At 41.5% G+C, this 23,257-nt stretch overlaps 1 protein-coding gene across 3 annotated transcripts in view; it reads right to left on the reverse strand.

The window, feature by feature from the left end:
• The window catches only part of Pde1c (phosphodiesterase 1C), a 375,343-nt gene that overhangs the window by 269,752 nt on the left and 82,334 nt on the right, over positions 1-23,257 (reverse strand). For all 3 annotated transcript variants that reach the window (XM_059257885.1, XM_059257883.1, XM_059257884.1), the window contains exon 3: positions 8,922-9,093. In XM_059257885.1, the coding sequence (XP_059113868.1) occupies positions 8,922-9,093 (172 nt within the window). The remainder of the gene's footprint in view (positions 1-8,921; positions 9,094-23,257) is intronic.

The following is a 23,257-nucleotide window of genomic DNA, read 5'->3' on the forward strand; positions in this document are numbered from 1 at the left end:
TCCCCTTTTGTGTTGTTCTTTTTTTTTTAATCCAATGCTTCAAAAGTCTCCTGTAGGCAATAGAAGTACAAGAAATTGAAAGAAGTTTCAGTCTAGTAATAATATTACCGACAATGGGAAACAGTGGTCTCAGATAAAAAATAAAAGTAAATACATAGCCTGGCCCAGGATTCCTAGGGCCATGGCCTTGGAGCTGCGCCCAAGCCACTGAGCTACAGGTGGCAAAGGAGCCCAGCTGAGGATCACAGCATGGCTGGATACTTGTAAAGTTGGGATTAAACACACAAGAAATGTATCAGGGGAGAAAATGTGAAAGGAGCTGGAAGAGTCTGGGAGAAGACGGGAAGTAGGTTTGACTCCCAGCGAAGGGGGGAGAAGGAAGGATGGATGGACGACCTAACTGAAGTGCTGTTCTAAAGGGGCCTCCCCAATCTACCCAGCAAGGCCTTAAACTAAACCCTCATCATAAGGGTTGGCATCTGCCAGGAGCAGCTAGATTCAGCCTCTCTGCCATGCCTTGGAACAGTAGCCTTAGCTATCATGGAGCCAACTGTCCCCCACAGAACAGGGTCACAGTCCAAGCATGTGCCTGTGGTGAGAGATGTGACAGCCAAATTCATGGCCATCATAGACGAGGTGCTTTTTTTTTTTTCCCCAAAATTCCCAGTGAAAAGACCAAGAAGAATACACAGGGTAGTGACTGCTTTACCCACACTTTTCCAACTTCTAACTGGAAAATCAATCTCTGAAAGTGTCCTTAGAAAAAAGAGACCCTAAATAATGCCTTCCCAGGAAACCAACATCACTGTAAAAGCTTCTCTGGCTTTTATAAGACTCTCCCATGGGGAACCTAGATTTAAAATTGTGTGTGTGTGCAGGTGTGTATATACATGTGTATATACACTAGCATGCACGCACAGGTTACAAAAGTAAAAAGGAGGTCCTTAAGGGAGGTGGGAAATAGAGAGGGTAATGGGATAGACTAACTGGAGGCAGAAGGAGGGGTGACTGATTAGGGGGAAAGGGGAACTAGCTAGAGGAGGGGATGGCAGTGGTGGGAGAGGAAGATGAGAATGGAGTGTAACAACCTATATGCAAAGAAGTCATAAGGAAACCCACTACTTTGCATGCTAACCTGAGAAAACTTTACAGGTGAATAGAAATGTTAAAATCTTCAAGTCCATTCCTTCATATCCCCTCTTGGCAAACTTGAGGGAGACCCTTCTGCTTAGGGAAGAACAGAGAGAAACATTGACATTCCTTGAAAGCAACAGTAAATCAGGAAAGTAAATGTCCCCCCAAGTCCCTGCATATAGCCAACACAAGACGATAGAGAAATTTGTGCAGCTAGACTTCCCATGAACTAACTGGGCACACTAACCCATGATTCATCCCGGGGTGGGGTCAGAAGCTCCAGGAACTCAGCCACATGCCATGCCGACCATCAACCAGACTGCACATTTCCTGAAAGTAATCAAGTCAGAAACTGACTTTTTGGCAGGAATCCCTAGTGGAAAATTGACTGCCAAATGCCAAAACAAGGGGTTCAGTGATTTAATTCAGCGTGGAAAACACAACCCATCCAATGGCAACGACAAGGCCTTAAACTCCTCCCAGGCTGAAGTGTTGGCTCCATGGGGCTCTGCTCTTGGGAACAAAGTCTTAATAAACCATGTATATAATCTAAGAAGTAATTGTCAGAACTCAAATACATCCATTCTGAGTGGGAAGAGAAGGTCATCAAGGCCCTGGTGCCTCTGGGGAGGGAAGTGTGCTCTTCTTCCAAAAGCAAAGCCATCAAAACCTGGCAACTCGACCCACACAGGGAGTCACACAGTGCATGGTAAGTAACTGAGATTACTGCACACCAGGTAGCTTCAGGATTTCCACTACAGCCCACGAGGTTGGGTCAGTGTCCGGCCTTACTCAAAAAGCACCCACCACACTCATATCCCCATGGCCCAGTAACAGAAGAAAAAGCTTGGGTCAATTTAACCTTAAACAGTGTTTAGAACTCTGGGAAAAAAGAAAATGGAGGTTGTTGGCTTCTTTAACCCACTTAATCCTACCAGGAATCTCAGAAGCTTATGTTTCCATTTAGAAAACAGGATAAAAAGACTCCACGTAGGTTTAAAAACCACACTTTACAAATTCATGCTGATATTCCAGGCCTTACCACTGAAAAGATGGTCCTCAAACTTCCCCATCTCCTGGAGTTTGCTAGGATCTCAGACCCACAAGCTAAATCAGGGTCTTCACGGAACAAAACTCTTCAAAGAATCCTTTTAGACACAATGCTTGAGGAGCAGTGCCTGAGGAAAAAACTTCTATCCAAGTGGAGAAGGTGTGTTGAAAGCATAAATTGAAACTAGAAAAATACCTCATGTGATGGAACAGGGCAGGGTCGGCATTACAGGACATTTGGGATTTCAAAGTATATATTCAAAGATCACACTCAGACTAGTACAACCAATCACATTGCCCTCATTCACAAGAGTTCTAGGGACTTGAATGTCAAGGTGGTGTGGTGGTGGCAGGAAATGGCAGAGGGACCCTGACCCAAGCAGGTCAAGCTATTTCAGTTCTCTAGCTCTGCCACCTGCTGATCACTTGGCACACACGGTTTGCTCTCTCCATGTCTTGACCTGTACAGCCTGGATAATGACATTCACCTTGCTAAGGCCTGAGGCCCTCAGATGAGCAAATGACTGCCCAGCAGCAGGTAGGTGACAGATCAGGCTCTCACCAGGGATGTTTTCCTGTTCTTTTGGGTCCTCTAGTGGCAGGTACTGAGAAGTTTATTCATATCCAGATTGCCTAGACTTAGCCTCTTAGCCCCAGGTTCTATCTCTTCTCCATTCTCCTTGACAAACAGCTTGGGCAGAGCATCATACTCCAAGGGAGAGGACATGAGGAACAAGGAAGACAGGATTTCAGGTGGTTCCCAGAGGAGTGTTGTGTTTCTTTTTCCTAGTTTTGTCCTTTCAGGAGCCTTGGGTTTTGAAGGCAGACTTCACCTGTTGAATACTCACTGAGTTTTCAGGACCCACAGTAATCAAAAGCTGAAGCCACAGCCTCACCCTTAATCCATTACCATGTATGCTGTATACTCAAAGGTATCCAAGGGGCCCAAGAAATACTGAGCAGAAACAGGAACTGGGCTTCCTGAGTACATATTAGCTGCCACACATAACTTGTCCCCTTTGTGTGCTTACTTAAGTCCTCACAACAACCCTGAAAGTGAGTTTCTCTATCCCCAGAGCAAAAATGAAAAACTAAGGCCAAGTTAGGTCAGTGACCTACTCCATAACAGTGAACTATTTCCAAATTCAAGAGGCCAGGAACTCCCACCTTGCCGCATAGTTCTGAAGAGGGTGCCCCCAACTACCAGCATTAGCATCCTTGAAGCTTGCTGGAAAAGTGCATGTCGGGCCCCAGTTCCCTCCACCCTGTGGGGGAAGCCCACAGTCCAGTTTAACAAGCCCTACAGGTATTTGCAATGTCCAGTCAAAGCAGCTACTCTAGTCCAACTTCAATTGTTATGGTTAAGACAATAAGGTTCACCACACACAAAAATACCTATGTAATGGGTATGTTAAGTGATTTGATCACTTTGATCATTTTCAATGTTATATATCAAAATCTGTTCTGTTTTTTGTTTTCCAAATATGCCATCATATAAAACTGAAAAGAAAGAAAAACTCAAAGGAGAGAAAACAGAAACTGGAAGAGATGAAATCAGCCACTGGTAAGAGAATTAGAACTAAAATCCAATACAGATATGCTTAACATTGAACCTGCCTAACTAGGTACCTGACAGTGCCTGTTTTGAGATGATGGAGACTACATCCCTCAGCACAAGTAAGAGATAAACCATGACACTTACCAGAGACAGTTAGGACCTGGATTTGAACAAGACAGAACACTGCTTCCCTTCAAGCCCTGGCACTTTCTACACAAGACTATGCTGAACTGTCTGCCCCAAGACACTGAGCATCTTGCCCTTCAGCATCCAGCAGAAAAGGATAAGAGGAGGGTGCCAGGGATGGATTTAGACCTGAGATGGCATTTGCACACCTCAGCTAGTAATGTACAACCTAGAGGGAGGAAGGCTGGTCCATTCATATTCCCAAATCTTACTTTCTAAGTCTGAATGTCAAAGTCTTACTTTCAGAGACACATTCTGTCATTACTGCTAACTGATCATGTTGACCTTCAGAGGCAGTCCCAGGCTGTTTGCAGGACAAGCTTGAAGTGGTAGATCTAGGAACTTTTCTGGAAGCTGGATGGCATTTATGAGCATGCTTTTAATGATCTAGTTATTTAAGATGAGATTCCAAGGACTTATAATCAGTAGGACCTGGCTACTACCATTAGTGATAGCCAACTCCCAAGCAAGCATTCCTACTAGTCTGTATTTGAATTCTGTCCAAATCATAGGCCCCACCTCTCTGGGACAGTTTCTTCTTCTCTGCAATAGTGTCACTGTTACTTTTCTATTGCTGTGATAAAACACCATAACCAAGGCAACTTACAAAAGAGAGTATTTAATTTGGCTTACGGATTCAGAGGGTTAGAGTCCATGATGGTGGAATAAAGGGAAAGCTGAGAGCTCACACATTGATCCACAACCATAGGATAGAGAGACCATAGGAATGGCATGTCTTTTTAAACCTCAAAACCCACCGCCAATGACACACCTCCTCCAACAAAGCCACACCTCCTCCAGCAAGGCCACACCTCCTCCAACAAGACCATATCTCCTAATCTTTCCCAAACAGTTCCACCTACTGGGGACCAAGTATTCAAATAAATTAACCCATTGGGTCTATTCTCATTCAAACCACCACAAGTGGGCAGCATCTTTTGGGTTGTAAGCTTAAAGCAGAAATATGTTCCCTCCCTAGTGAGAATTCACTCTACACACTCCGGAAAAATAAGGGAAAAGCTGTTCCATAATAGCACCATCTGGCTCTGGCCAATGACCAAAAGGGGAGCCAGTCACAAAGGGAAGATTTCAAAGATCTCACCAACTTATATACACCATAGGCTTATGATTCCACATATGAAAATCTGGCCACTTAGGTAGATAAGAAATTTACACAGAAAAGGTGTTGCCAGAATTGTTTTTAAATATACCAATGTTGTTCTTTTTTGAATAGTTGTTACCAAGGATCATCTTGCCCACCTGGCAGAATTGTGCCTTTCTTAAAAAGAGTACCAGGGGCTTTGTAGCAGGGCAGGGCTTAACATGGTTGTCTCCCTGCACTGCCCCCTTGAGTTGCCTATTATAGGCATGTTCTCTGATAGAGAAATGGATCTAATGGCTGGTTGTAAGTCAGGACATAGCCTAATGGCTGGTCAATCCTGATGAACATTTACATCCTAGTAGCCTAAATATTGCTTATCTCTAACAGGCCTGGTTAGCAAACTAAGTATCTTGGGGGTATTTTGGAGGCAGAGCTTCCTTTGCTAAATTCTACTTGATGTGGCTTAATGTCTTCTATGAAAGTCTATTAGGAAATCCTTTGTAACATCAATTCTATATTTGAAGTTTCCTCTCCACCAGAGTCATGCCTGAAAGTGTGTGGATATTTGTTATTGTAACAGCAAGCCTGGGAGAAACTAAAACATATGAACTTTTGAAACTTTTCTGAAAAAATTCCTACTATTCATAAATGCATGAACTCATCCTATCTTTGGGAATGGAATATAGAATCTGACTTTAAACCACACCATCCTTTCGGTCTAGAAAGAATCATTTGAATAAACATATTATGCAAATATTAAGCGGGCACTCACTCTCTGTCCTGGAGGTAGCTTGCGTGTCTTTGCCTCCACCTGCTTGGAAAGAGCTAGAACAGCTTGGAGGGAGGTGGGAGCAAGCAACTGGCCCCTTCCTTTTAAGTATCCACTTTATTTGAAGATGCCTGAGAAATGTGCATGTTGCTGAATGAGGCTGGTGACAGCAAGGGACAGCAAAAACGCTGTGAAGAGGACATTTGAGTTTGGTGATGTCAGCCAATAACTTCATGGATGTCATACAAAACATAACACTCCTTTCTGGCAGGAGGTAGAAAACAGAGCAGGATTCAAGCTGACACTCAAACTACCGTCAGCAAGCAAGGGGCACCTGTGAGAAGTTAGAGAGCCCCAAGAACCTCCTGAGAGGACTTGCGCTTTAGGCTTAGCGCCACGGCAGTCTGGATCTTGTTTGATAATAAGGGCTGGTAACCATACTTCATGGCTCTGGATTCCAAAAGGAGAAAAAGAAAGGAGCAATCGAAGCTGTCATTCATCCTGAAGCACCAAACATTAATGACACTAGAGTTCTTGGGAGGACAGGTGTTGACAGTTCCTGGGCATCTGTGCTCCTTTTCAGCAAATAAGACCTTCCAGAACCTCAGGTAAGAACTCTCAACTGTGTGTGTTTCCCTGAAGATTAAAACTATATGAATAAGCCCGGCAATGGTGGAACACACCTTTGATCCCAGCACTCGGGAGGTAGAGCCAGGGCGATCTCTGTGAGTTCGAGGCCAGCCTGGTCTACAGAGTGAGATCCAGGACAGGTACCAAAACTACACACTGAGAAACCCTGTCTTGAAAAAAAACTATATAAATAAAGGAGCCCACAGAGATTGAACCGACAACCAGGGAGAGTAGATGATGGAACTGACCTAGGCCCTCTGCATATGTTACAGTTGTGTAGCTTGGTCTTCTTGTGGGACTCCTAACAGTGAGAGCAGGGACTGTCTCTGACTCTGTTGCCTGCTTGTGGACCCATTCTGCCTACCAGATTGCCTCACCCGGCCTTAATAGAAGAGGAGATGCCTAGTCTCACTGCAACTTGATATGCCATGGCTGGCTGATATCCATAGGAGGCCCGCTCTTTTCTGAAGAGAAACAGAAGGAGGAGGAATGGAAGGGGGAAGAGGGGAGGTGGAGAGATACTGGGAGGAGAGGAGGGAGGAGAACTTTGGTTGGAATATAAAAACAAACAAATAACTATGTGAATATAAGCCACATTTTCTCCTAGGTCACAAACATTGTGAATCAACAAGTCTCAGGTTTCCAAGGGATGAATACTCCTACAAGCATTATTTAAAATTTATCTATAGTTCCTTCTTTTCTTTGAAATTCAAAAGGCATTTTTTTAAAAAAGTGGCATTATCAACAGGATAACCTGATACAGCCTAATTACTAATTGATAAATAAGCTGAGTATTTTGAGTATGCTTGACAACTTATGAGCAAAAACAACTGATCCTGATGCCCACAGATAACAGCTGCACAGGGGAGTATGTCCCATGTAACATCATCGCACCAGTCAACCATCTTTTGAAGAATTGTTGTAGAATAGCAATAAATGATTGGCTAATGCCAGTGGATTTCTAGTCTCAACTGATACAAAGGTGGAATATTGTGTCCTCTAGTTCTTTGCTACTGTGCCAAGTTTCACAAAGTACCAGAAAGAAGTCCCAACCTTAATAATTTATCACCAATCTCTTTCAGGAATGAAGACATTGCCACAGGCTACAACTAGCAAATCAAGCAAAGGAGCCATCAACCAATAGACACTCTCTGTTTCAAAGCTCTGCAGGAACTACATTTATTTAAAAGGAACGACAAGAAGAATGGCTGATGAAGATGGACACACAGAGCAGATGGTCCTTCTGGGAGAGTAACCCTTCAGCTGCTAAGGAAAGAGGGCAATAAGCCTGGTTTGAGATAGAGGACATGGTTATGATATACCATATATGAGCAGATAGACTCCAAGGCAAGACCACGTGATCAAAGGAAGCCAATCAACGTCCACTCTTTACTGCTGTCATTTGTGAAGAAATGCAGTCTCACAGGGAGAGTTTCTCCTTCATTCCAAACCTCAGGATGCAATAACCCTCTATTTGGAATAAGACAATCATTTGCCCATGGTTCTTGTCTCCACTGTGTAGCCATCATGCTGCAGAAAGAAATCCAAACAAAACCTCTATTCACACTTCTGTTCAGACTCATCTATAATTCAATCTACATAAGACCCTGCACACAATGAAACGGCTTTAACTAAGCCGTTACACACACTACCTCTATGCAAAAGACAGCTCATTTAAAAAGCATCTCATGGAGTCTAAAAGTTGCCTGGAGTGAAGTTTATATGTCCCATTTGCTGTTTGGAGAATAGGACAATTTATGGTGACAAGAAAAGTGGGACCAGAAAAATTACTGTAACAGAAAGAAAGGAGGTGGGGAAAGGAAGCTGGGAGAATTGAGAAATCTTAATTTCTGACACTAGTAGCACTGGACGTTTCAAGGCCCATTCATAAAAAAAGAAATCCTTTATTCATAACACATTCATACCCAGATTAACTTTTATTAAAATGGATGAGAAGATAAGAGATAGCATTGTAATGAAAACGGGGCACACAGTTAAAAGAAAATGAAACAAGCCTTTCCAGGGAGATGCCAGGCGAAGGGAACAGGAGCAGAGAAGCCAGCCATCTGGGCGACAACACAAGATTGCATGATAATTCCCTCTCACAAGAAGAAACTTCCCCCAAGCAAGAAACAGCAAAGACACGGGGCTGAATGAATCCCACCACACACTTTATCTCTGTGCATTTATCTGGATGCATTACTGTCCTTTGAAGCAAAAGCATCATTAACTCAATTCAAGCTACCGACATCACCGAGTCCCAAGCGTCAGCACTGAAATGCGAATACCAGTGAACTACCAACAGAAATGAACCACAACATTTGGGAAATCTACCTAGAAGTCCAGCTAGCACTCCAACAATCCTTCCTCAATGCTAATTTATACAGCACAGAGAAACAGTCATTTGCTGCCCCCAGAGTAGCCATCCAAGTGGACTGAGACAACTCTCAAAATCATTAAGAAGGAACAAACTGGATTCTCATCCACCAAACCTGAAGGATGTCTTCACCAAAGCTTCTGGGCTATCCAGCTGTGGCAATTCATCTGCCAGAATTTCCTCTGGGGGTCGGGTGTCCTGAACAATTGTTGGCCGTGGCTTCTCCTTGACATTCCCAGTGAGTCCATCAATGAGAGAGTTCCACAGACAGTTCTGTGACTTAGACCCTAAGGATGAAAGAGAAATGTACAAGTGAGTCACAGCTAACTGTGTTTCTTTCATCCCCACCCAATATGCAAAGGCAGAGCAGGAAATTTAGACAACTCTTATCATCACCTACATCACAGGGCTGCATAAGATACCTGGCAGGCAATCTGTGGATAAATCAGGGATCTTTTCCATTGATATGCATAAAACAGGCTAGCAATGGATATACAGAATTACAGTCAGGCAGCATGGACATCCTGTCTCAGTGCAGAGGGATCAGCTCCACATGTTGGGTAGTATCACATGTATCATGAAGATGTCTACTCAACAATAGTACTACCATTTAGAGAACACAAAGATGTCTAGATACAATCTCCTCTATGAGCTCAACTTGCCTGAGACCAAGTTTTGACACACCATTCTAAGGAAATACCCATCCTGAGAGTAGCCATGTCTAGGGATTACAACTCACAATCAAGCTGTACGATTCTTCTGCACTATCAAGATTTGAGAAAGGCTATTTTGCATATTTATTGACATGCCAGACATGTAAGCTAAGTGTAAAAGGTGAGCATCAGATGGAAATGATGTTGCAACTGTAGAGTTGGAGTAGCCAAAAGATTAAGGTCAATATCAACATGCCAGTGTGTGACAATACATTATGATAAAAATATCTCTTACATTCAAAGAGTCTGGAACTTTTTGTTGGACCTCATAGTCAGAATTAATAATACATCTTGAGGCCACTTAAGATTGATTTACTGGTATATCTAGCCTTTTGTTTAACCTGCCTTTGAGAGGAAAAAAATATATAATAACCAATCTTACTTGCCTTGGACTTCCCATGTAATCAACTTTTCCAGCCTAAAGCATGGAAGTCAGGTACTTTTTCACGCCTCTGTCTCAGAGCATGATATATATATGATAATCATTTTCTGGAAACAGAAAATAAAATTAAAGCAACCTTATAAAATTAATAGCCATCATAAATGTTGTCTGCAACATAAGAATATTGCCAGATAAACAATGATATTTATAATACTATTTGTTATCTGGGTCATTTGGGGTCAATTAGAGTCAGTGACCGAATCTTTTGTAAAATTCTATTAAAGATTTCTGTAAACTATTCTTTATTCCTACCCTGATGTGATAACTTTTTGTGCTGTTTAATTTAAGAGAAAACAAAGCCCTTTGCTAAAGACATACACATGGGTACACTCATGCACAAACAGACCCAGATCCAGGAACAGATAGATCCACAAGATAGCATTCAGGCAGGCATAGATTCAGACTTATACAATGGAACAACAGAACACACATACACACACACACACACACACACACACACACACACACACACAAACACACACACACAAAGAGAGAGAGAGAGTGGAGGGGAGTCAAATCTGGGTTCACTCTTGGTTAAATTATACCAAAGGGAAGTGCTTAATCATTTCTTTTCAATAATGCAACAGCGACACATTACTTGTGACTCTGAGTTTATTATTAATGCATTCAAACCAATGCACTAAACAGAGCATAGCCCTGGTGGAGGTATGATAGAAATGTTTCTCTATGTCTTCTAGCTCTTCCAAAACAACATGGAATCCCTCCCTATTAAGTATGGATATAGCTCCTGGAAACTGTGCTTTGACATCTGCTCAACTTGTGCATGCTCAACCCAGCCAGTTTCATCATGTTCCTTGGCCTCCTTCCCCTTTCTCATTCCCTAGCACCAAGGATAACCCAACTCCTTCTTTATTGGGCTTTCACATTCCTGAACTCTATTCACTGTCCTAATAACCCCAACTCCCTAATGACCCAGGGGATGGGTCACATGGAGTTAAATCTAAGCAACCTTCTGCTCCAGAGACCATAGAAATCATTCAGTCTGGCCAACCCTGTGTCTGCTTCCCTGATTTCCCTTGTTCCTCTCATAGAAACTTAAATCACGTCCCCTACTCAGAACCCCCTCCTTCTGTCCGATTATCCATTGCTTCTCCATATGGCCACACTAGGATCTATGAGTATAACAACAACTGTCTTTACAATGGCAGTTCTCTCCTAATCTGTTGACTGCATCATTCTGAAACAATAAATAAAAACTGTTGAAACACATAGTCTAGTCATAGGGTAAACATTGGACATCTGAGCTGAGGAGGCTTTTACAAAATACCTGACTAGTACTGTTTAAAACTATCATAGCTGTATAGCACAGAAATTACCATTGCCAAAATGAGCCTAAGAGACATAGCTCCAACATGTAATGCTGTGTCCCAAATGGGATCTGGGAGCTTCATATATAATACTATGCAAAAGCCAAAGTAATTTGAACACTATTTGGACTTTAGTTATTAATACATGTCAATATTGATTCATTGTTTTTAACAAATATATATCATACTAATATAAGAGGCTAATAGCAGATGAAGCTTGTAGTGGATTCTTTCTGCAAATTTAAAACTGTTTTAAGATTAAAATTATTATAAAACAAAGAGTAAATAATTAAAATAATAACTTCATGAAAGAAACCTTTGAGGAAATCTAGACTTTCTTCATTTATTTTATCTGAGAGCAGGGCACTTACAAAATGACCACTGGCTCACACTGGTTATGCTCTTCCCAGAAAAAAGATTTTTTATTTTTGCACCAAGACACTGTGAGGTAGTATAGCCTTGCTTCAGTGGAATTGCATTTATCTGAGGAGGCTTGGCTTTTAACACTGCACCCATGCAGGGGGAATGCCTCTCTAATTCAACAAAGGCTCTTGATGAAGCATGGGTAATGTACAGGGACAAGGCTGAGATAACACCACCTACACCCACACATGTGACAGGAAGGTAGAGAATAGGCATGTATGCACATAGAGATACTTAATTTCTTGAAGACCCAGTCACCTGCAGCCCATCACAGAAGAAATACTGGCTTGCTATGCCTGAAAGATGGCTCTGCATGAAGGTCAAAAGAATGTCACCCATTTGAGGGAAAGCACCTCATAAGGTTCCCTGAGCCTTCATCAAGGACACCCGTGACAGCAAACAGCTCTTTTAATGACCATCGCCATCCATGATGATCCCCTTGGATTGTCCATCCAAACTGCTTTTACATCAGTCAAGAGCACATTAGGAACAGGAAACAGACTCACATGCCCCTGGACACAGGACAGTTTTGAAGCCCTAACCATATAGTTTAATATGATCTGGTCTTATTAATGAAGTCTGGTTCTATGTTAATTATATGTTAATGAAGTTCTGGTTCCAGAAGAAAGAACAAGAACAGCAGCTGCTACATAAAGATCTTACAATCAACTTCCTGGGCATTTCTCTCCATTCTTTCATTTTCTCATTTAATAAACATGCAGTAAATTTCATCAGTGTGTCAGGTCCCATTCCAGATCCTAACATGGAGAGATGAATGAGGAGTTAGGGATGTGGACGGAAGCATCTTTGTAGCTCTGACTACTAACAATAGACAGCAATATACCACAGCTAGAGAGAAAACAAGGTATGACAGGGGCCCAAAGAAGGCTCACCCACTCAGCCTCCGGGACCTGGGGAGAGACACACACAGGACATGAGTCTAAAGCCAGCCAATAGCAAAGAACACTTGCAACAGCTCAAAGACACAACAGAGCCACCCACTGAGGCAGGAGCAGTGACAGAGGAGTACTTTAGAGAAGAAAATCCCAGGCTTACTGGACCAACTGAAGAGGGATTTGTGCCTGTGCCCCCAGTACTTTGACACAGTGCTGAAACATGTCAGAGTTCTGTGATGGATGCTTCAGAACACACAGAAAACCTCATGCTCTCCCCCGCCGCCATCAAGACAACGTGAAAATGCAGAGAACACAAGGCAACTACATCCGTTCAGGCTTCAGCCAGTCTTGGGAAAAGTGACCTGGCTTTCCCCTGGTCTTCATTTCCATCCCCTCCACAAACACTGTCAAGGAAAACTGTTAGTCTTTGAAATGAGCAGTTCTGTGGGTATCCTGTGTAGCTCACCCAGCCCAAGTTATCACCATTTTCATCATCTTGAACCTACTTTATAGCCCTGGAATTAAAGAAAACAGATGGGGAACATGATTTTTTTTGCCTACAGAAAAAGAACCTTATCAAGTGAAATACAACTAATTACTTCCTTGCAGATACTGACAAGTCTTGACAGTTTTATGTCTATTAAGCAAATTCATTTCTGCTTTCCTGGTGGCCTTAATTATCTGTCTGCCTTAGGATTCTTTTCTGTGCTGGATACTTACCTCATTACTATGACAGAATGCCTGATATAAAGAACTTAAGGTAGAAAAGACTGATTTTGGCTCATGGTATTGTAGGGCTCATCCATCACGGCACAGAAGGTGTGGAAAAAAGAATTTATGTCAGACAGGAAGACGAGAAGGTGAGATATAGGAAGAGACCAGGGCAAGATCTCAGGGACATATGCCTAGTGACTAATTCCTCCAACAAAAGCCCACCTTCCCTCATATGTTCAATAACGCCATCATATTATCTATCAGGAGATCCATTGCCTCAAATCCCTATGGTTTAATTGTTTCTGGAAATACCCCACAGGCACACCCAGAGGTGTATTTCAGTCATGTTCTAGGCGTCTATTAATCTGATCAAATTGACAATCAAGATGAAGCTTTGCATCTTCCAAACTATTGTAATGTTTTCCTGGTTTCCTTAACAATTAAATAAACCCATCGACGTATGTTTACTTTAAATATGTATGTTTCTTAAGAAATTAGCCTTTAGCAACTCAAAGGAGCCATGTTATCCGTGGCTAACATCTGCTGCCCCATCTTGAGGAATTCTTTTCTGATTAGGCTAACACCACCTACTGGCCACTTGGATTACCTGCAATACATTCATATACTAGACATTTATGCCACTGAACAATATCCCCCAAAAGAAATAACTCTATACGCTGGTAAAGAATAAATTTCAAAATATATTTAAGGGGGGCAGTGTGCATTAAAATTTATATGCTAGTCTTTCTCCAGTAAGAAACAAAAAGAAGTATTTTTACAAAAAGCCCTTCCCCAAAAGGACAAAAAACTATGAAAATTACTATCCACGGTGGATGGAATAGGAATAGAGAGATTAGGCTAGATATGAGGAAATGACTTCACATTTGTAAATATTTTAGACTATTGAACTGTATAAATGTTTGATATTAAAAATAAATGAAAATGTAAAGTATATAAACAGAAACATGAATCTAACTATACGTCAAATTAATGATAGTTATAATTGAATATAGAGTGAACTATTATCTTCTGAAAATTATAGAACTATGCATCGTTAAAGGAATTTTAAAATCTTTGTGGCACTGTGAATTGAGCCCAAGATTTTATACATGCTATTCCAGAAGCCTACTACTAAGTTACTCCACCAGCCCTAAGAGATCAGTTCTGAGGATATGTGCACACACACACACACACACACACACACACACACACATACACACACACACACACACACACACACACACACACACACACAGGAAAAAATTCTTAGACTTGGTGGTAGCCATGAGACAATAATCCTAAATTACATCACATGTAGGCTACAGAAAATTAGCAACTCCAATGAGGATGCTGGAAATCAGAGTTTTTATTTCAGAAGGAAAATCACATAAAAAAAATTGGTGAAGGAAGAGAAGAGGCGCATGGCTCTCCGTATGAACACATGATCATATTCAGTAGAAACTGAGAACATGTCTGATGAATGAACTATTATTTTAAAAGGGGAAAAAACACAAAAATAAAAAGTGAGAAATGTGAGCAAAATTGGTTTCAATTTTTTAAGTAAAAAATGTACCACAGGCAACAGAGCGGAAAAGAATCAGAGATGGTCAAATACAATACAAGAAAGACAGTAAGAAAAGGACCACGGATGGCAAAGTACATCCAGCACAGTAAGAGGAGAACCTACAACTGGCCAGATGCAGGAGGACTCCAGGGCAGAATCCTACCTCATATAAAGAAATAAGGCCTTTGGGTCCACTCATATAGGCCTATGGGATGGTTTCCACAGGACCAAAGAAGCCCTAGGGTAGAAATAGGGCCCTGGGGCAGCATCCAAATCTTGAATTTCTTCTAACATGTGACTTAGGTCCAGTTTCCTTTTAGAAAGTGGATGGGCAGGAGCAGCCTCTTGGGAAGTGATCTCAGGAAGCAGCAGAAGGCAGTGAGAATAAATCATGGAATAAGAATGAAGCAAAGACAGATGCATCAGGGAGGTGCCATCATTGTGGGAATTTTCAACAGGTTTGTAGTTTTCAAAACAATATTTTAACATCTGCCCTATATTCATGTATCGGATATGTCTCTTCCACACAACTTAATAATATCCCTGAGTTGCCCTATCTTAGTCTACTGCCTCAGTTGTTACCTAACCCTGAAGGAGAAGTCCTCCTATCTTTTCAAATAGAAGCCAAGAAATCCAGAACTGGCATTCCCCAACCAACTCCCATATTAGTCTCATACAGTCGGGGTAACTATTATCTAGCCCTGTTCAAAGGCCAGATACTGAACAGCTAGAAGTATCTCTGACATCCTAGAACCCATTTCAGGCAGGCCAGTCTAAGTCTGTTTTTCCTGCCTTGCCCGTTCCTTCCCAGGAAAGCCACAATGATGCTCTTATGCACAGATCTGCATCTTCCTCTGCCACATGACCAACCCCAACACTCCCTGAGTGGTCCCAGACAACGAGATCCCCTCCTGTCTTCTCATGGTATCTGTGTGCCTAGCTACCTTCAATGTCAGTCCTCTGCTGACCTCTTGAGTAAAACAATAACATAATCAAATGTATGAAAAATAGGGCAGCTAGAACTAGATACTAGAAGGATCTTCAGAGGAGCTGTCATTAATTTTCTGAATTATCTCAGTGAGAAATGGAAGCAGCAGCATCTTCCTCCAGGCTGCCATTGCCTGTGGGCAGGGGAGCCACTTAGGTAATTCCCTGGCTTTCTTGGTTCTGTCCACACATGAGCATGGGATAACTCCTTCATGGGTCAAGAATCTCTAGAGCAAACACCGAAAGACAAATGCAGGCAGAGGTTAAAAACAGGGCCCAGCAGAAGCAAAGCCAGGCCCAGTACAGAGTGTCCACAGTTTTGCATCCTAGAATATAGTCAGAATCCCCTGTCCCCTGATCTTCCCTAGGAGCACAGTGGGTCTCTGAACTGCTTCATCCCAGCTCAACCTGGTGGGAACTTTTTGGACGACTGAGAAAGTGGACAGGAACTGCTCCTCAGTCATGAACGTGGACAGAATAGTCTCCAGGGACACTGCAAAGCCTTCTCTGACGAAATGAAAACTAAAACTTCCCCCACTCTGATTTATTTTTAAACTGATTCTGAAAGCATGAAATGCTTCTGACTAAATAGAGACAAAATACAGAAACAGAATCACATGGGTCTTTTCCAATAATATCAAAAGCCCCATGAGGGAAATCATAGGTAAACTAAACCTTCAGGATACCAAAAATAATGTGGCTCAGGTGCAGGAGGCAAGCAGCTCTACTGGGCCCACTCCATCTCATCTGCTCCTCCTGCCTCCAAATCCAGCTGTGTGCTCCTCCGACCTATCCAGTTCAGGACCTACCCATTCTCCTGCTCTCCCCTCTATGTCCCTGCTATAAATCCTTTCCCTCACTTCACAATGACAGCTTTTTGTCTATCCCATAGCCCTTCTAGACTAACTGTCAATCAACTTGATTCATAAACTCCACTAGCAGTTATCTGTAGCTTAAGCACAGCACGAGAAGGAGCAGTCACATTCCAATGTGACACCATCCAGTACTCACTATACACTGAGAAGTGCTATGATATCTGATGAGAACTGCCTTAGTAACTATTGGACTAATGCTTCTTCAAGTCCTGTTGAACATTAGCACATTAAGTCTCCAGGAGATTGAATAACATGGATCATAGAGTGAGAAAAAAAACTGATCACTTTAACCAAAATTCTCACTTTCCTCATTCCGGGTTCTGGGTGATACATAACACTCTTTATAAGAGCAAACACAGATACAAAACGTAGCTTAAGAAGAATGGTCCGTGTTCCAGAAAGTCTTTTACACAGGAAACAAGATTCACTGGGGGAGATTCTTGTCTCAGGCCTTGAGGAAGCAGTTTGTAGCTTTAGGGAAGGGAGCTCAGCTACCGGGAGGAGGAACCACGCAAGGTAAGTTTAATGGGGAAAAGACAAGGGTGCAAGCAAAGGAGAAGAATGTAAATCAGAAGTCAACGCAGATTCCTTTTGTACTGTGCCTCATGGAGGCAGCCTAATAAACTGGCGGCAGGAGGAGCCCAAGGTGATATGGTGATTCTATTTCATCCTGACAAGTGACTTAATCAACTTGTTCTGGGTTTTTAAAAATGTATAAAATCTCAGCTGGCAGAAGCTGAGAATTTAGAGTCTTGCAAAGCAGGGAGTAGGGAGGAAATTTAATTCTCCAGAAAGGGAGCGAAAAATGTCTCAGTGGTTCCCAAAGTGTCTGCGGCATGACTTTGTATCCATCCTTCCCCTGAGATGAGGTTCTTCTCTGGGATTTTACTCACTAAGACTGAAGGGGTAGTACAGAAAGCAGGGGAAAGGAGCAGTATGACAGAGTCGAGCCACCGACGCTATTAAATTCCTACGGGTCTGTCTAGAAGTCTATAACACCTGGAATATCCGCCCAGCAAATTCCCTACTGGGCTTTATTTTTTTTAATCAATTTAAGTAAGTGTACAAAGAAAAGAGTTTCCTATGGCGTCTGCATGTTTTGTTCTTATCTGTCCCCTCCCCACTGGCCCCCCTGTCCCCTGCACCCCTCTTTCCCCTGCACCCCTCTTGCCTCACTCCCTAATCAGCTTCCTCCGCTGTCCCCTCACACACATTCCAGCATTCCATTACCTCCCTGTACAGCCCTCTCCCTTAAGATCTCTTCATCCCTTGTTAGGTTCTCCTTTTTAGTTTCATGACATCCCCCCAACACACACGCATGCACACACACTAAAACCTAGGTTCCACATATGACAGAAACTTATGGCATTTGTCTTTCAGTTTGATTTTTTATCATAATAATGACTTCTAGTTCCATCATACTTTTTAAAAAATGAGGATTTTGTTTTTCTTTACATTTTCATAAAATCCTAGTGTGTATAGGTACCACACTTTATCCATTTTCTATTGATGGACATCTAGAAGGAACCATATACAACTATAGGGTGGTTCTATTTACCAGCTATGGTAAATATTGCAACAATCAACATGGATACACAAATATCTCTGGAGCGGGGAGTAGTGGGACATACTTACTTATGAAAGAAGGGAGCAGGTAGAGCAGAGATGGAGTGTTATAAAGCATAGCCTCGTGGCCATGCAGAGCTCCTACCTCATCCTCAAAGTCTATTTACAGATTAATCTGATGCAGCAGAACATTAGACAATGAGACTGTCAATTCTTTTTTTTATATTTTTTATTTTATTTTATAATATAATTTAATTCTACATATCAACCACGGATTCCCTTGTTCTCCCCCCTCCCGCCCCCCTCCCCTTCCCCCCAGCCCACCCCCCATTCCCATCTCCTCCAGGGCAAAGACTCCCCCGAGGATTGGGATCAACCTGTAGACTCAGTCCAGGCAGGTCCAGTCCCCTCCTCCCAGGCTGAGCCAAGCGATCCTGCATAGGCCCCAGGTTTCAAACAGCCGACTTATGCAATGAGCACAGGACCGGGTCCCACTGCCTGGATGCCTCCCAAACAGATCAAGCCAATCAACTGAGACCGTCAATTCTAAGAGGAAAATTCTTGATGGTTCTTTATCCATATAAAAAGAATGAGCCTGTTCAACAGAGTAGTGAAGCAGACAAGATTAAAGGGCCATTGTTTCCAATAGCATTCTAAAACTCTATTGGACAGGCATCTGATTACGTTAGTGTAATATGAGGGCATTGGTTAGATGAATAGTTGAGAGTTACATGAGAGCATTTTTAAAGTTTTCTACAGTTTATATTTTCACTAATTCAGACACTCATAACCCATCCCCAACATTTAGGGAATTTTTTTTTTAATGCATAACTACCTTGAAACAAGTTAGTGTCTGCAAAGCATGCAGATATTCATGATTCACCATCTGCTAGATGACTCATATGCAAATCTACCTACTATTCCTTTGGGACATTTCGGGGCTGATTTTTAACTTCGTTATAAAAACTTGGTGGGAATGAAATCAGAGCTATAGTACATACAAAAGAACTGTGAATACTCGGAAAAATATGACACACTAACCTTCGACCTTAAACAACATGTGTTCTGTGGTCAAAAACAAATGTGTTAGAAACCAGTTGCTTGGAAATACAGTAAAATAGAGAACTTTTTCCCCTTTGGGCCCAAATTATGCATTACTGGTAATAAAATAAATAGAGTAGGTCATCCGCTGGCAATAAGCTACTTAGGGAAAAGAACTGTGACTTACTCATCTTTATACCTCTAAGGCCAAGGTTGACTCTCAGGGTTAAGTTTTCATCTGGTGCTAAACTGCCTGCATCTCAGATTGTAGGCACCACATGAAAATTTTGTATGAACGTCTCATCAGCCTTGTCTTCCTCCCCAGCAGCTTCCATTATATTGGGTGTGCTTCTAATTTCTGACTCAAGTAGCTCCCCCCTTGTCCTGCTTTCCTACCTGCTCTGTTGGATTAGGAAACCCACCTCCACAAGATTTACTGACTTGGAAGACAGACCATTTGTGGTGGTTTGAAATAAAATGGCCCCCAAAGTGAGTGGCACTATTAAGAGATGTGGCTTTGTTGGAGTAGGTGTGGCCTTGTTGGAGGAAGTATGTCACTATGGGGGATGGGCTTTGAGTATCTACTGCAGAGATATTGTCTGTCTGATACCTGCTGGCCATGATATTAGGTTTCATTTTTTATATTTGTGATTTGCTAGAAGTCTCCCAATGTTATGGATCTTTCGAAGACCAATCTCTTTGTTGTCTTTATTTTTTTACTCACAGACAAGTGTGGTTTAACACTTGGGGATTTACTTTCAGAAATACAATTAGTCTGTTTCTTCACTGTGCCAGCATCATAAAGTACATGAAGGCAGCTACATTGTCACTCAGTTTCAAGTACGGAAGCTTTACACCTGGGAATGCCATTGTAGATGCAGTCTATACTTATACAGCACATCCATGTATCTTGGTTTTTAATGTCACTAATTAATGCTCTTGACTTTATTATTTACTTCATGGTGATTGATTTGAGTTTGTTTAGCTCTTTTTCAAAGTTCTGAAGATTGATTTTGGACTTCTTTTTAATACATGCATACATTCAGGTGCAGCAAACTTTCCCCTCAATCCTGTTTGAGCAAAGTGTAAATTTTGAGTACCATAAACTTTGACAAACTGCATCTTTATCCTGACTCAATACAGCATGATTTTATTCCTCTTAAGACCTCATCTTCATGATTGAAGTGTGGTGTTAACTTCCAATTGTTTGAAGGCCTGCCTCTAGGGGTTTTCTTATTAGTTCCATTATAACTTAGAGATCACATTCTGCACAATTTCTATTCTTTTAAATTTCTTAAGATTGTGTTGTGACCTGGGGTCAGACTATCTTGGGATGTACCCTTTGCACACTTTGGAAGGAAATGCATATTTGACAGTTACTGAATGAAGTATTCACTTAACAGCAATTAAATACTGCTGATTGTTGGTGGTTTTGAGTTCTATAACCTTTCTTCTGTATGTTCTATGTATGATTGGAGGAGGTGTGTTGAAACCTCTAATTGTGTAGCTAGCTATCTGTTTCTCATTTTAGCTCTGTCAGATTCTGCTTTACAGCTCAGTCACCGGTAAATAGACATCAAAGATTTGTGTCTTCCTGGTGAGCTGATCACTACCATGACACAATGTTCCTGACTCTTGATTGCGTGGTCTCTAACATGTCTTTGATCTGAGGATATACTGGAGATTTCCATTGATTAATGTTAATATGGCCCTCTTTTTCCATTCTTTAACTTTCAACTTGCTTAAATGGTTATATTTGTTTCTTATAGGAAATACGTAGCTGGTCATGTTTTATAATCGACTATGAAAATCTGCCCATTCATTGCTATACTTAGATCATTTTAATGTAATGTATTTATACTGGGGACTTACATTTGCTTTGTTTGTTTTTTCATCCCTCTATTCCTCCTGAGACTTACTTGAATGCTTTTAGGATTCCATTTTATCTACAGGGTACCTCTGTAGTTTTCTAAGTAGGTATACTGGATACGGAATTATAAATTGGATAAATAATGTAATAATAAATACTATAAAATGTCTTATAGAGAGATTGTTTGCCAATTCAAGTATAGAACTATTAATATTCACTTATATCCCTTTGTTTTCCCAATATGAAATATAATTATATTTTTAATAGTACACATACTAATTATGATATTTGCTTTATGTACACGTAGAACCACATCAGGTAATTTTGTGATTTGTCTTCAAATACCGTAAGTAATTTAGAAAACTCAGAGATGAAACTTTATTTCCTTGTACTTGGTCTTTGCTGTCCTTCCCTTGCAAGCCTTGTCCGGTCTTGCAAGGCTTTTCATTTTAAGTTTCCTTTTGTTTAATAACTTCCTTCAGCCTGATTTTTGTCTTCATCTTCTAATGTGTAGATTGTTGCTTCATTCCAGGGGAACATCCCACTGGTTGAAAGTTTCTGGGTTGGCAATTCTTTTAACACTTGAAAACATTGTGTTTCTATGGCTTCCGGTGAGGAATCTGCCCTTATTCACATTGTTTTCCCTCTACCAGCCAGTTGTCTGTTTTCTCTGGCTGCTTTCAAGATTCCACTTGAACTCTTTTAGAAGATGGAGTAAGTGTGTCTTGGCCTGGATTTTATTTGTCTTACTCTCTGACACACAAGCAGAGAAAGATGGGATACTAGCACATTACTGTAAAGTGAATGTGCATAAGGTCCCCACTAGGCTGCCACTGTTCCAATGATACCCAGAAAACAGAAAGAGAGGTAATATTCCTTGTTCCATGTGTGATCTCTACTGATACATGGATAAGGATGACACCATGGTGGCTGGGCAATGATGTGATAGCTCTTCACCAGGACCCTCTGGTAGCACCCCTCAGGAAGGCAGAGGGATGCTGAGCTCCTGGCAGATAGAATTAGAATGCAGAGGAAAGCCATAGCTCCCCCAGCTGATCTATTCTGAGGCTACCCTCACAAGGGTATTGTTCCACCTTAATACAGCTTTGTAAGGCTAAGCATCCAAGTTTTCCAATCAGCATTTTTTTGGCATGGGTTGGAATAAGATGCGTGTGTGTGTGTGTGTGTGTGTGTGTGTGTGTGTGTGTGTGTTATTTGACTAGAATAGTGATTATTTTCTCAAACATCTTCTATATCACTAGACATCCTCTTTCTCACTCTTCACAGCACAGTGGCCACCCTAAGTACATCCCAGCTTGCAGCAGGTGGAAGCCACATTGTCTTTGATGATATAACTTGCCAAGACACATCACATTATTTCTGCTACATTTACAGTAGAAGATGCAGGCATAGGTCTCAGTATGAGGTTTAGTGGTCTCACACTCTAAAAAGAACATGTGGGATGGGAAAGATGCAAACACTTTTGGAAAACAAAATCTATCATGTTTTAAAAGTCCAATTTAGGTTTCAGATCGAGTTCCCCATAGTGCATAATCCAAATTCTCTCATTAGATAGGCATTAAAACATGGTACCAAAGGCTATGGAAAAGATATGGAATCGGTGTGAATATAGCTAGCTACACTGATAATAAATTCTTCCTTCATTGCTAGAACCCATAAGGTTCTTTCTTTATATTATAAATCACTTTTAAATGTTTTATTCAGTATTTCTTTATGTATTTAAAAAATGAAGGTGTTTTCAAGTTATCCAAATGTATCTTTTGCTGGAACTTAAAACACCATCCTAATGTTTTACACACCAAGAGAGTAAAAAGAAGATGAACTAGGAGTGGAATCGTCAGATCACGTCTTCCTTGCCCTCTCTGGAGCCACACTCAAAACCTTCTAATCTTATTTTTTAATTACTTAAGTTTCACATGTGGATCTAGGAGCAGATACTGTTATCTCCTCTTGGGGGATCAGAAACTGGTCTGCAGTTAGACAAAAAGCATACTCTGTTCTGCATCCTGGA

Source organism: Peromyscus eremicus, chromosome 3, assembly GCF_949786415.1.
Source record: "Peromyscus eremicus chromosome 3, PerEre_H2_v1, whole genome shotgun sequence".
NCBI lineage: Eukaryota > Metazoa > Chordata > Mammalia > Rodentia > Cricetidae > Peromyscus > Peromyscus eremicus.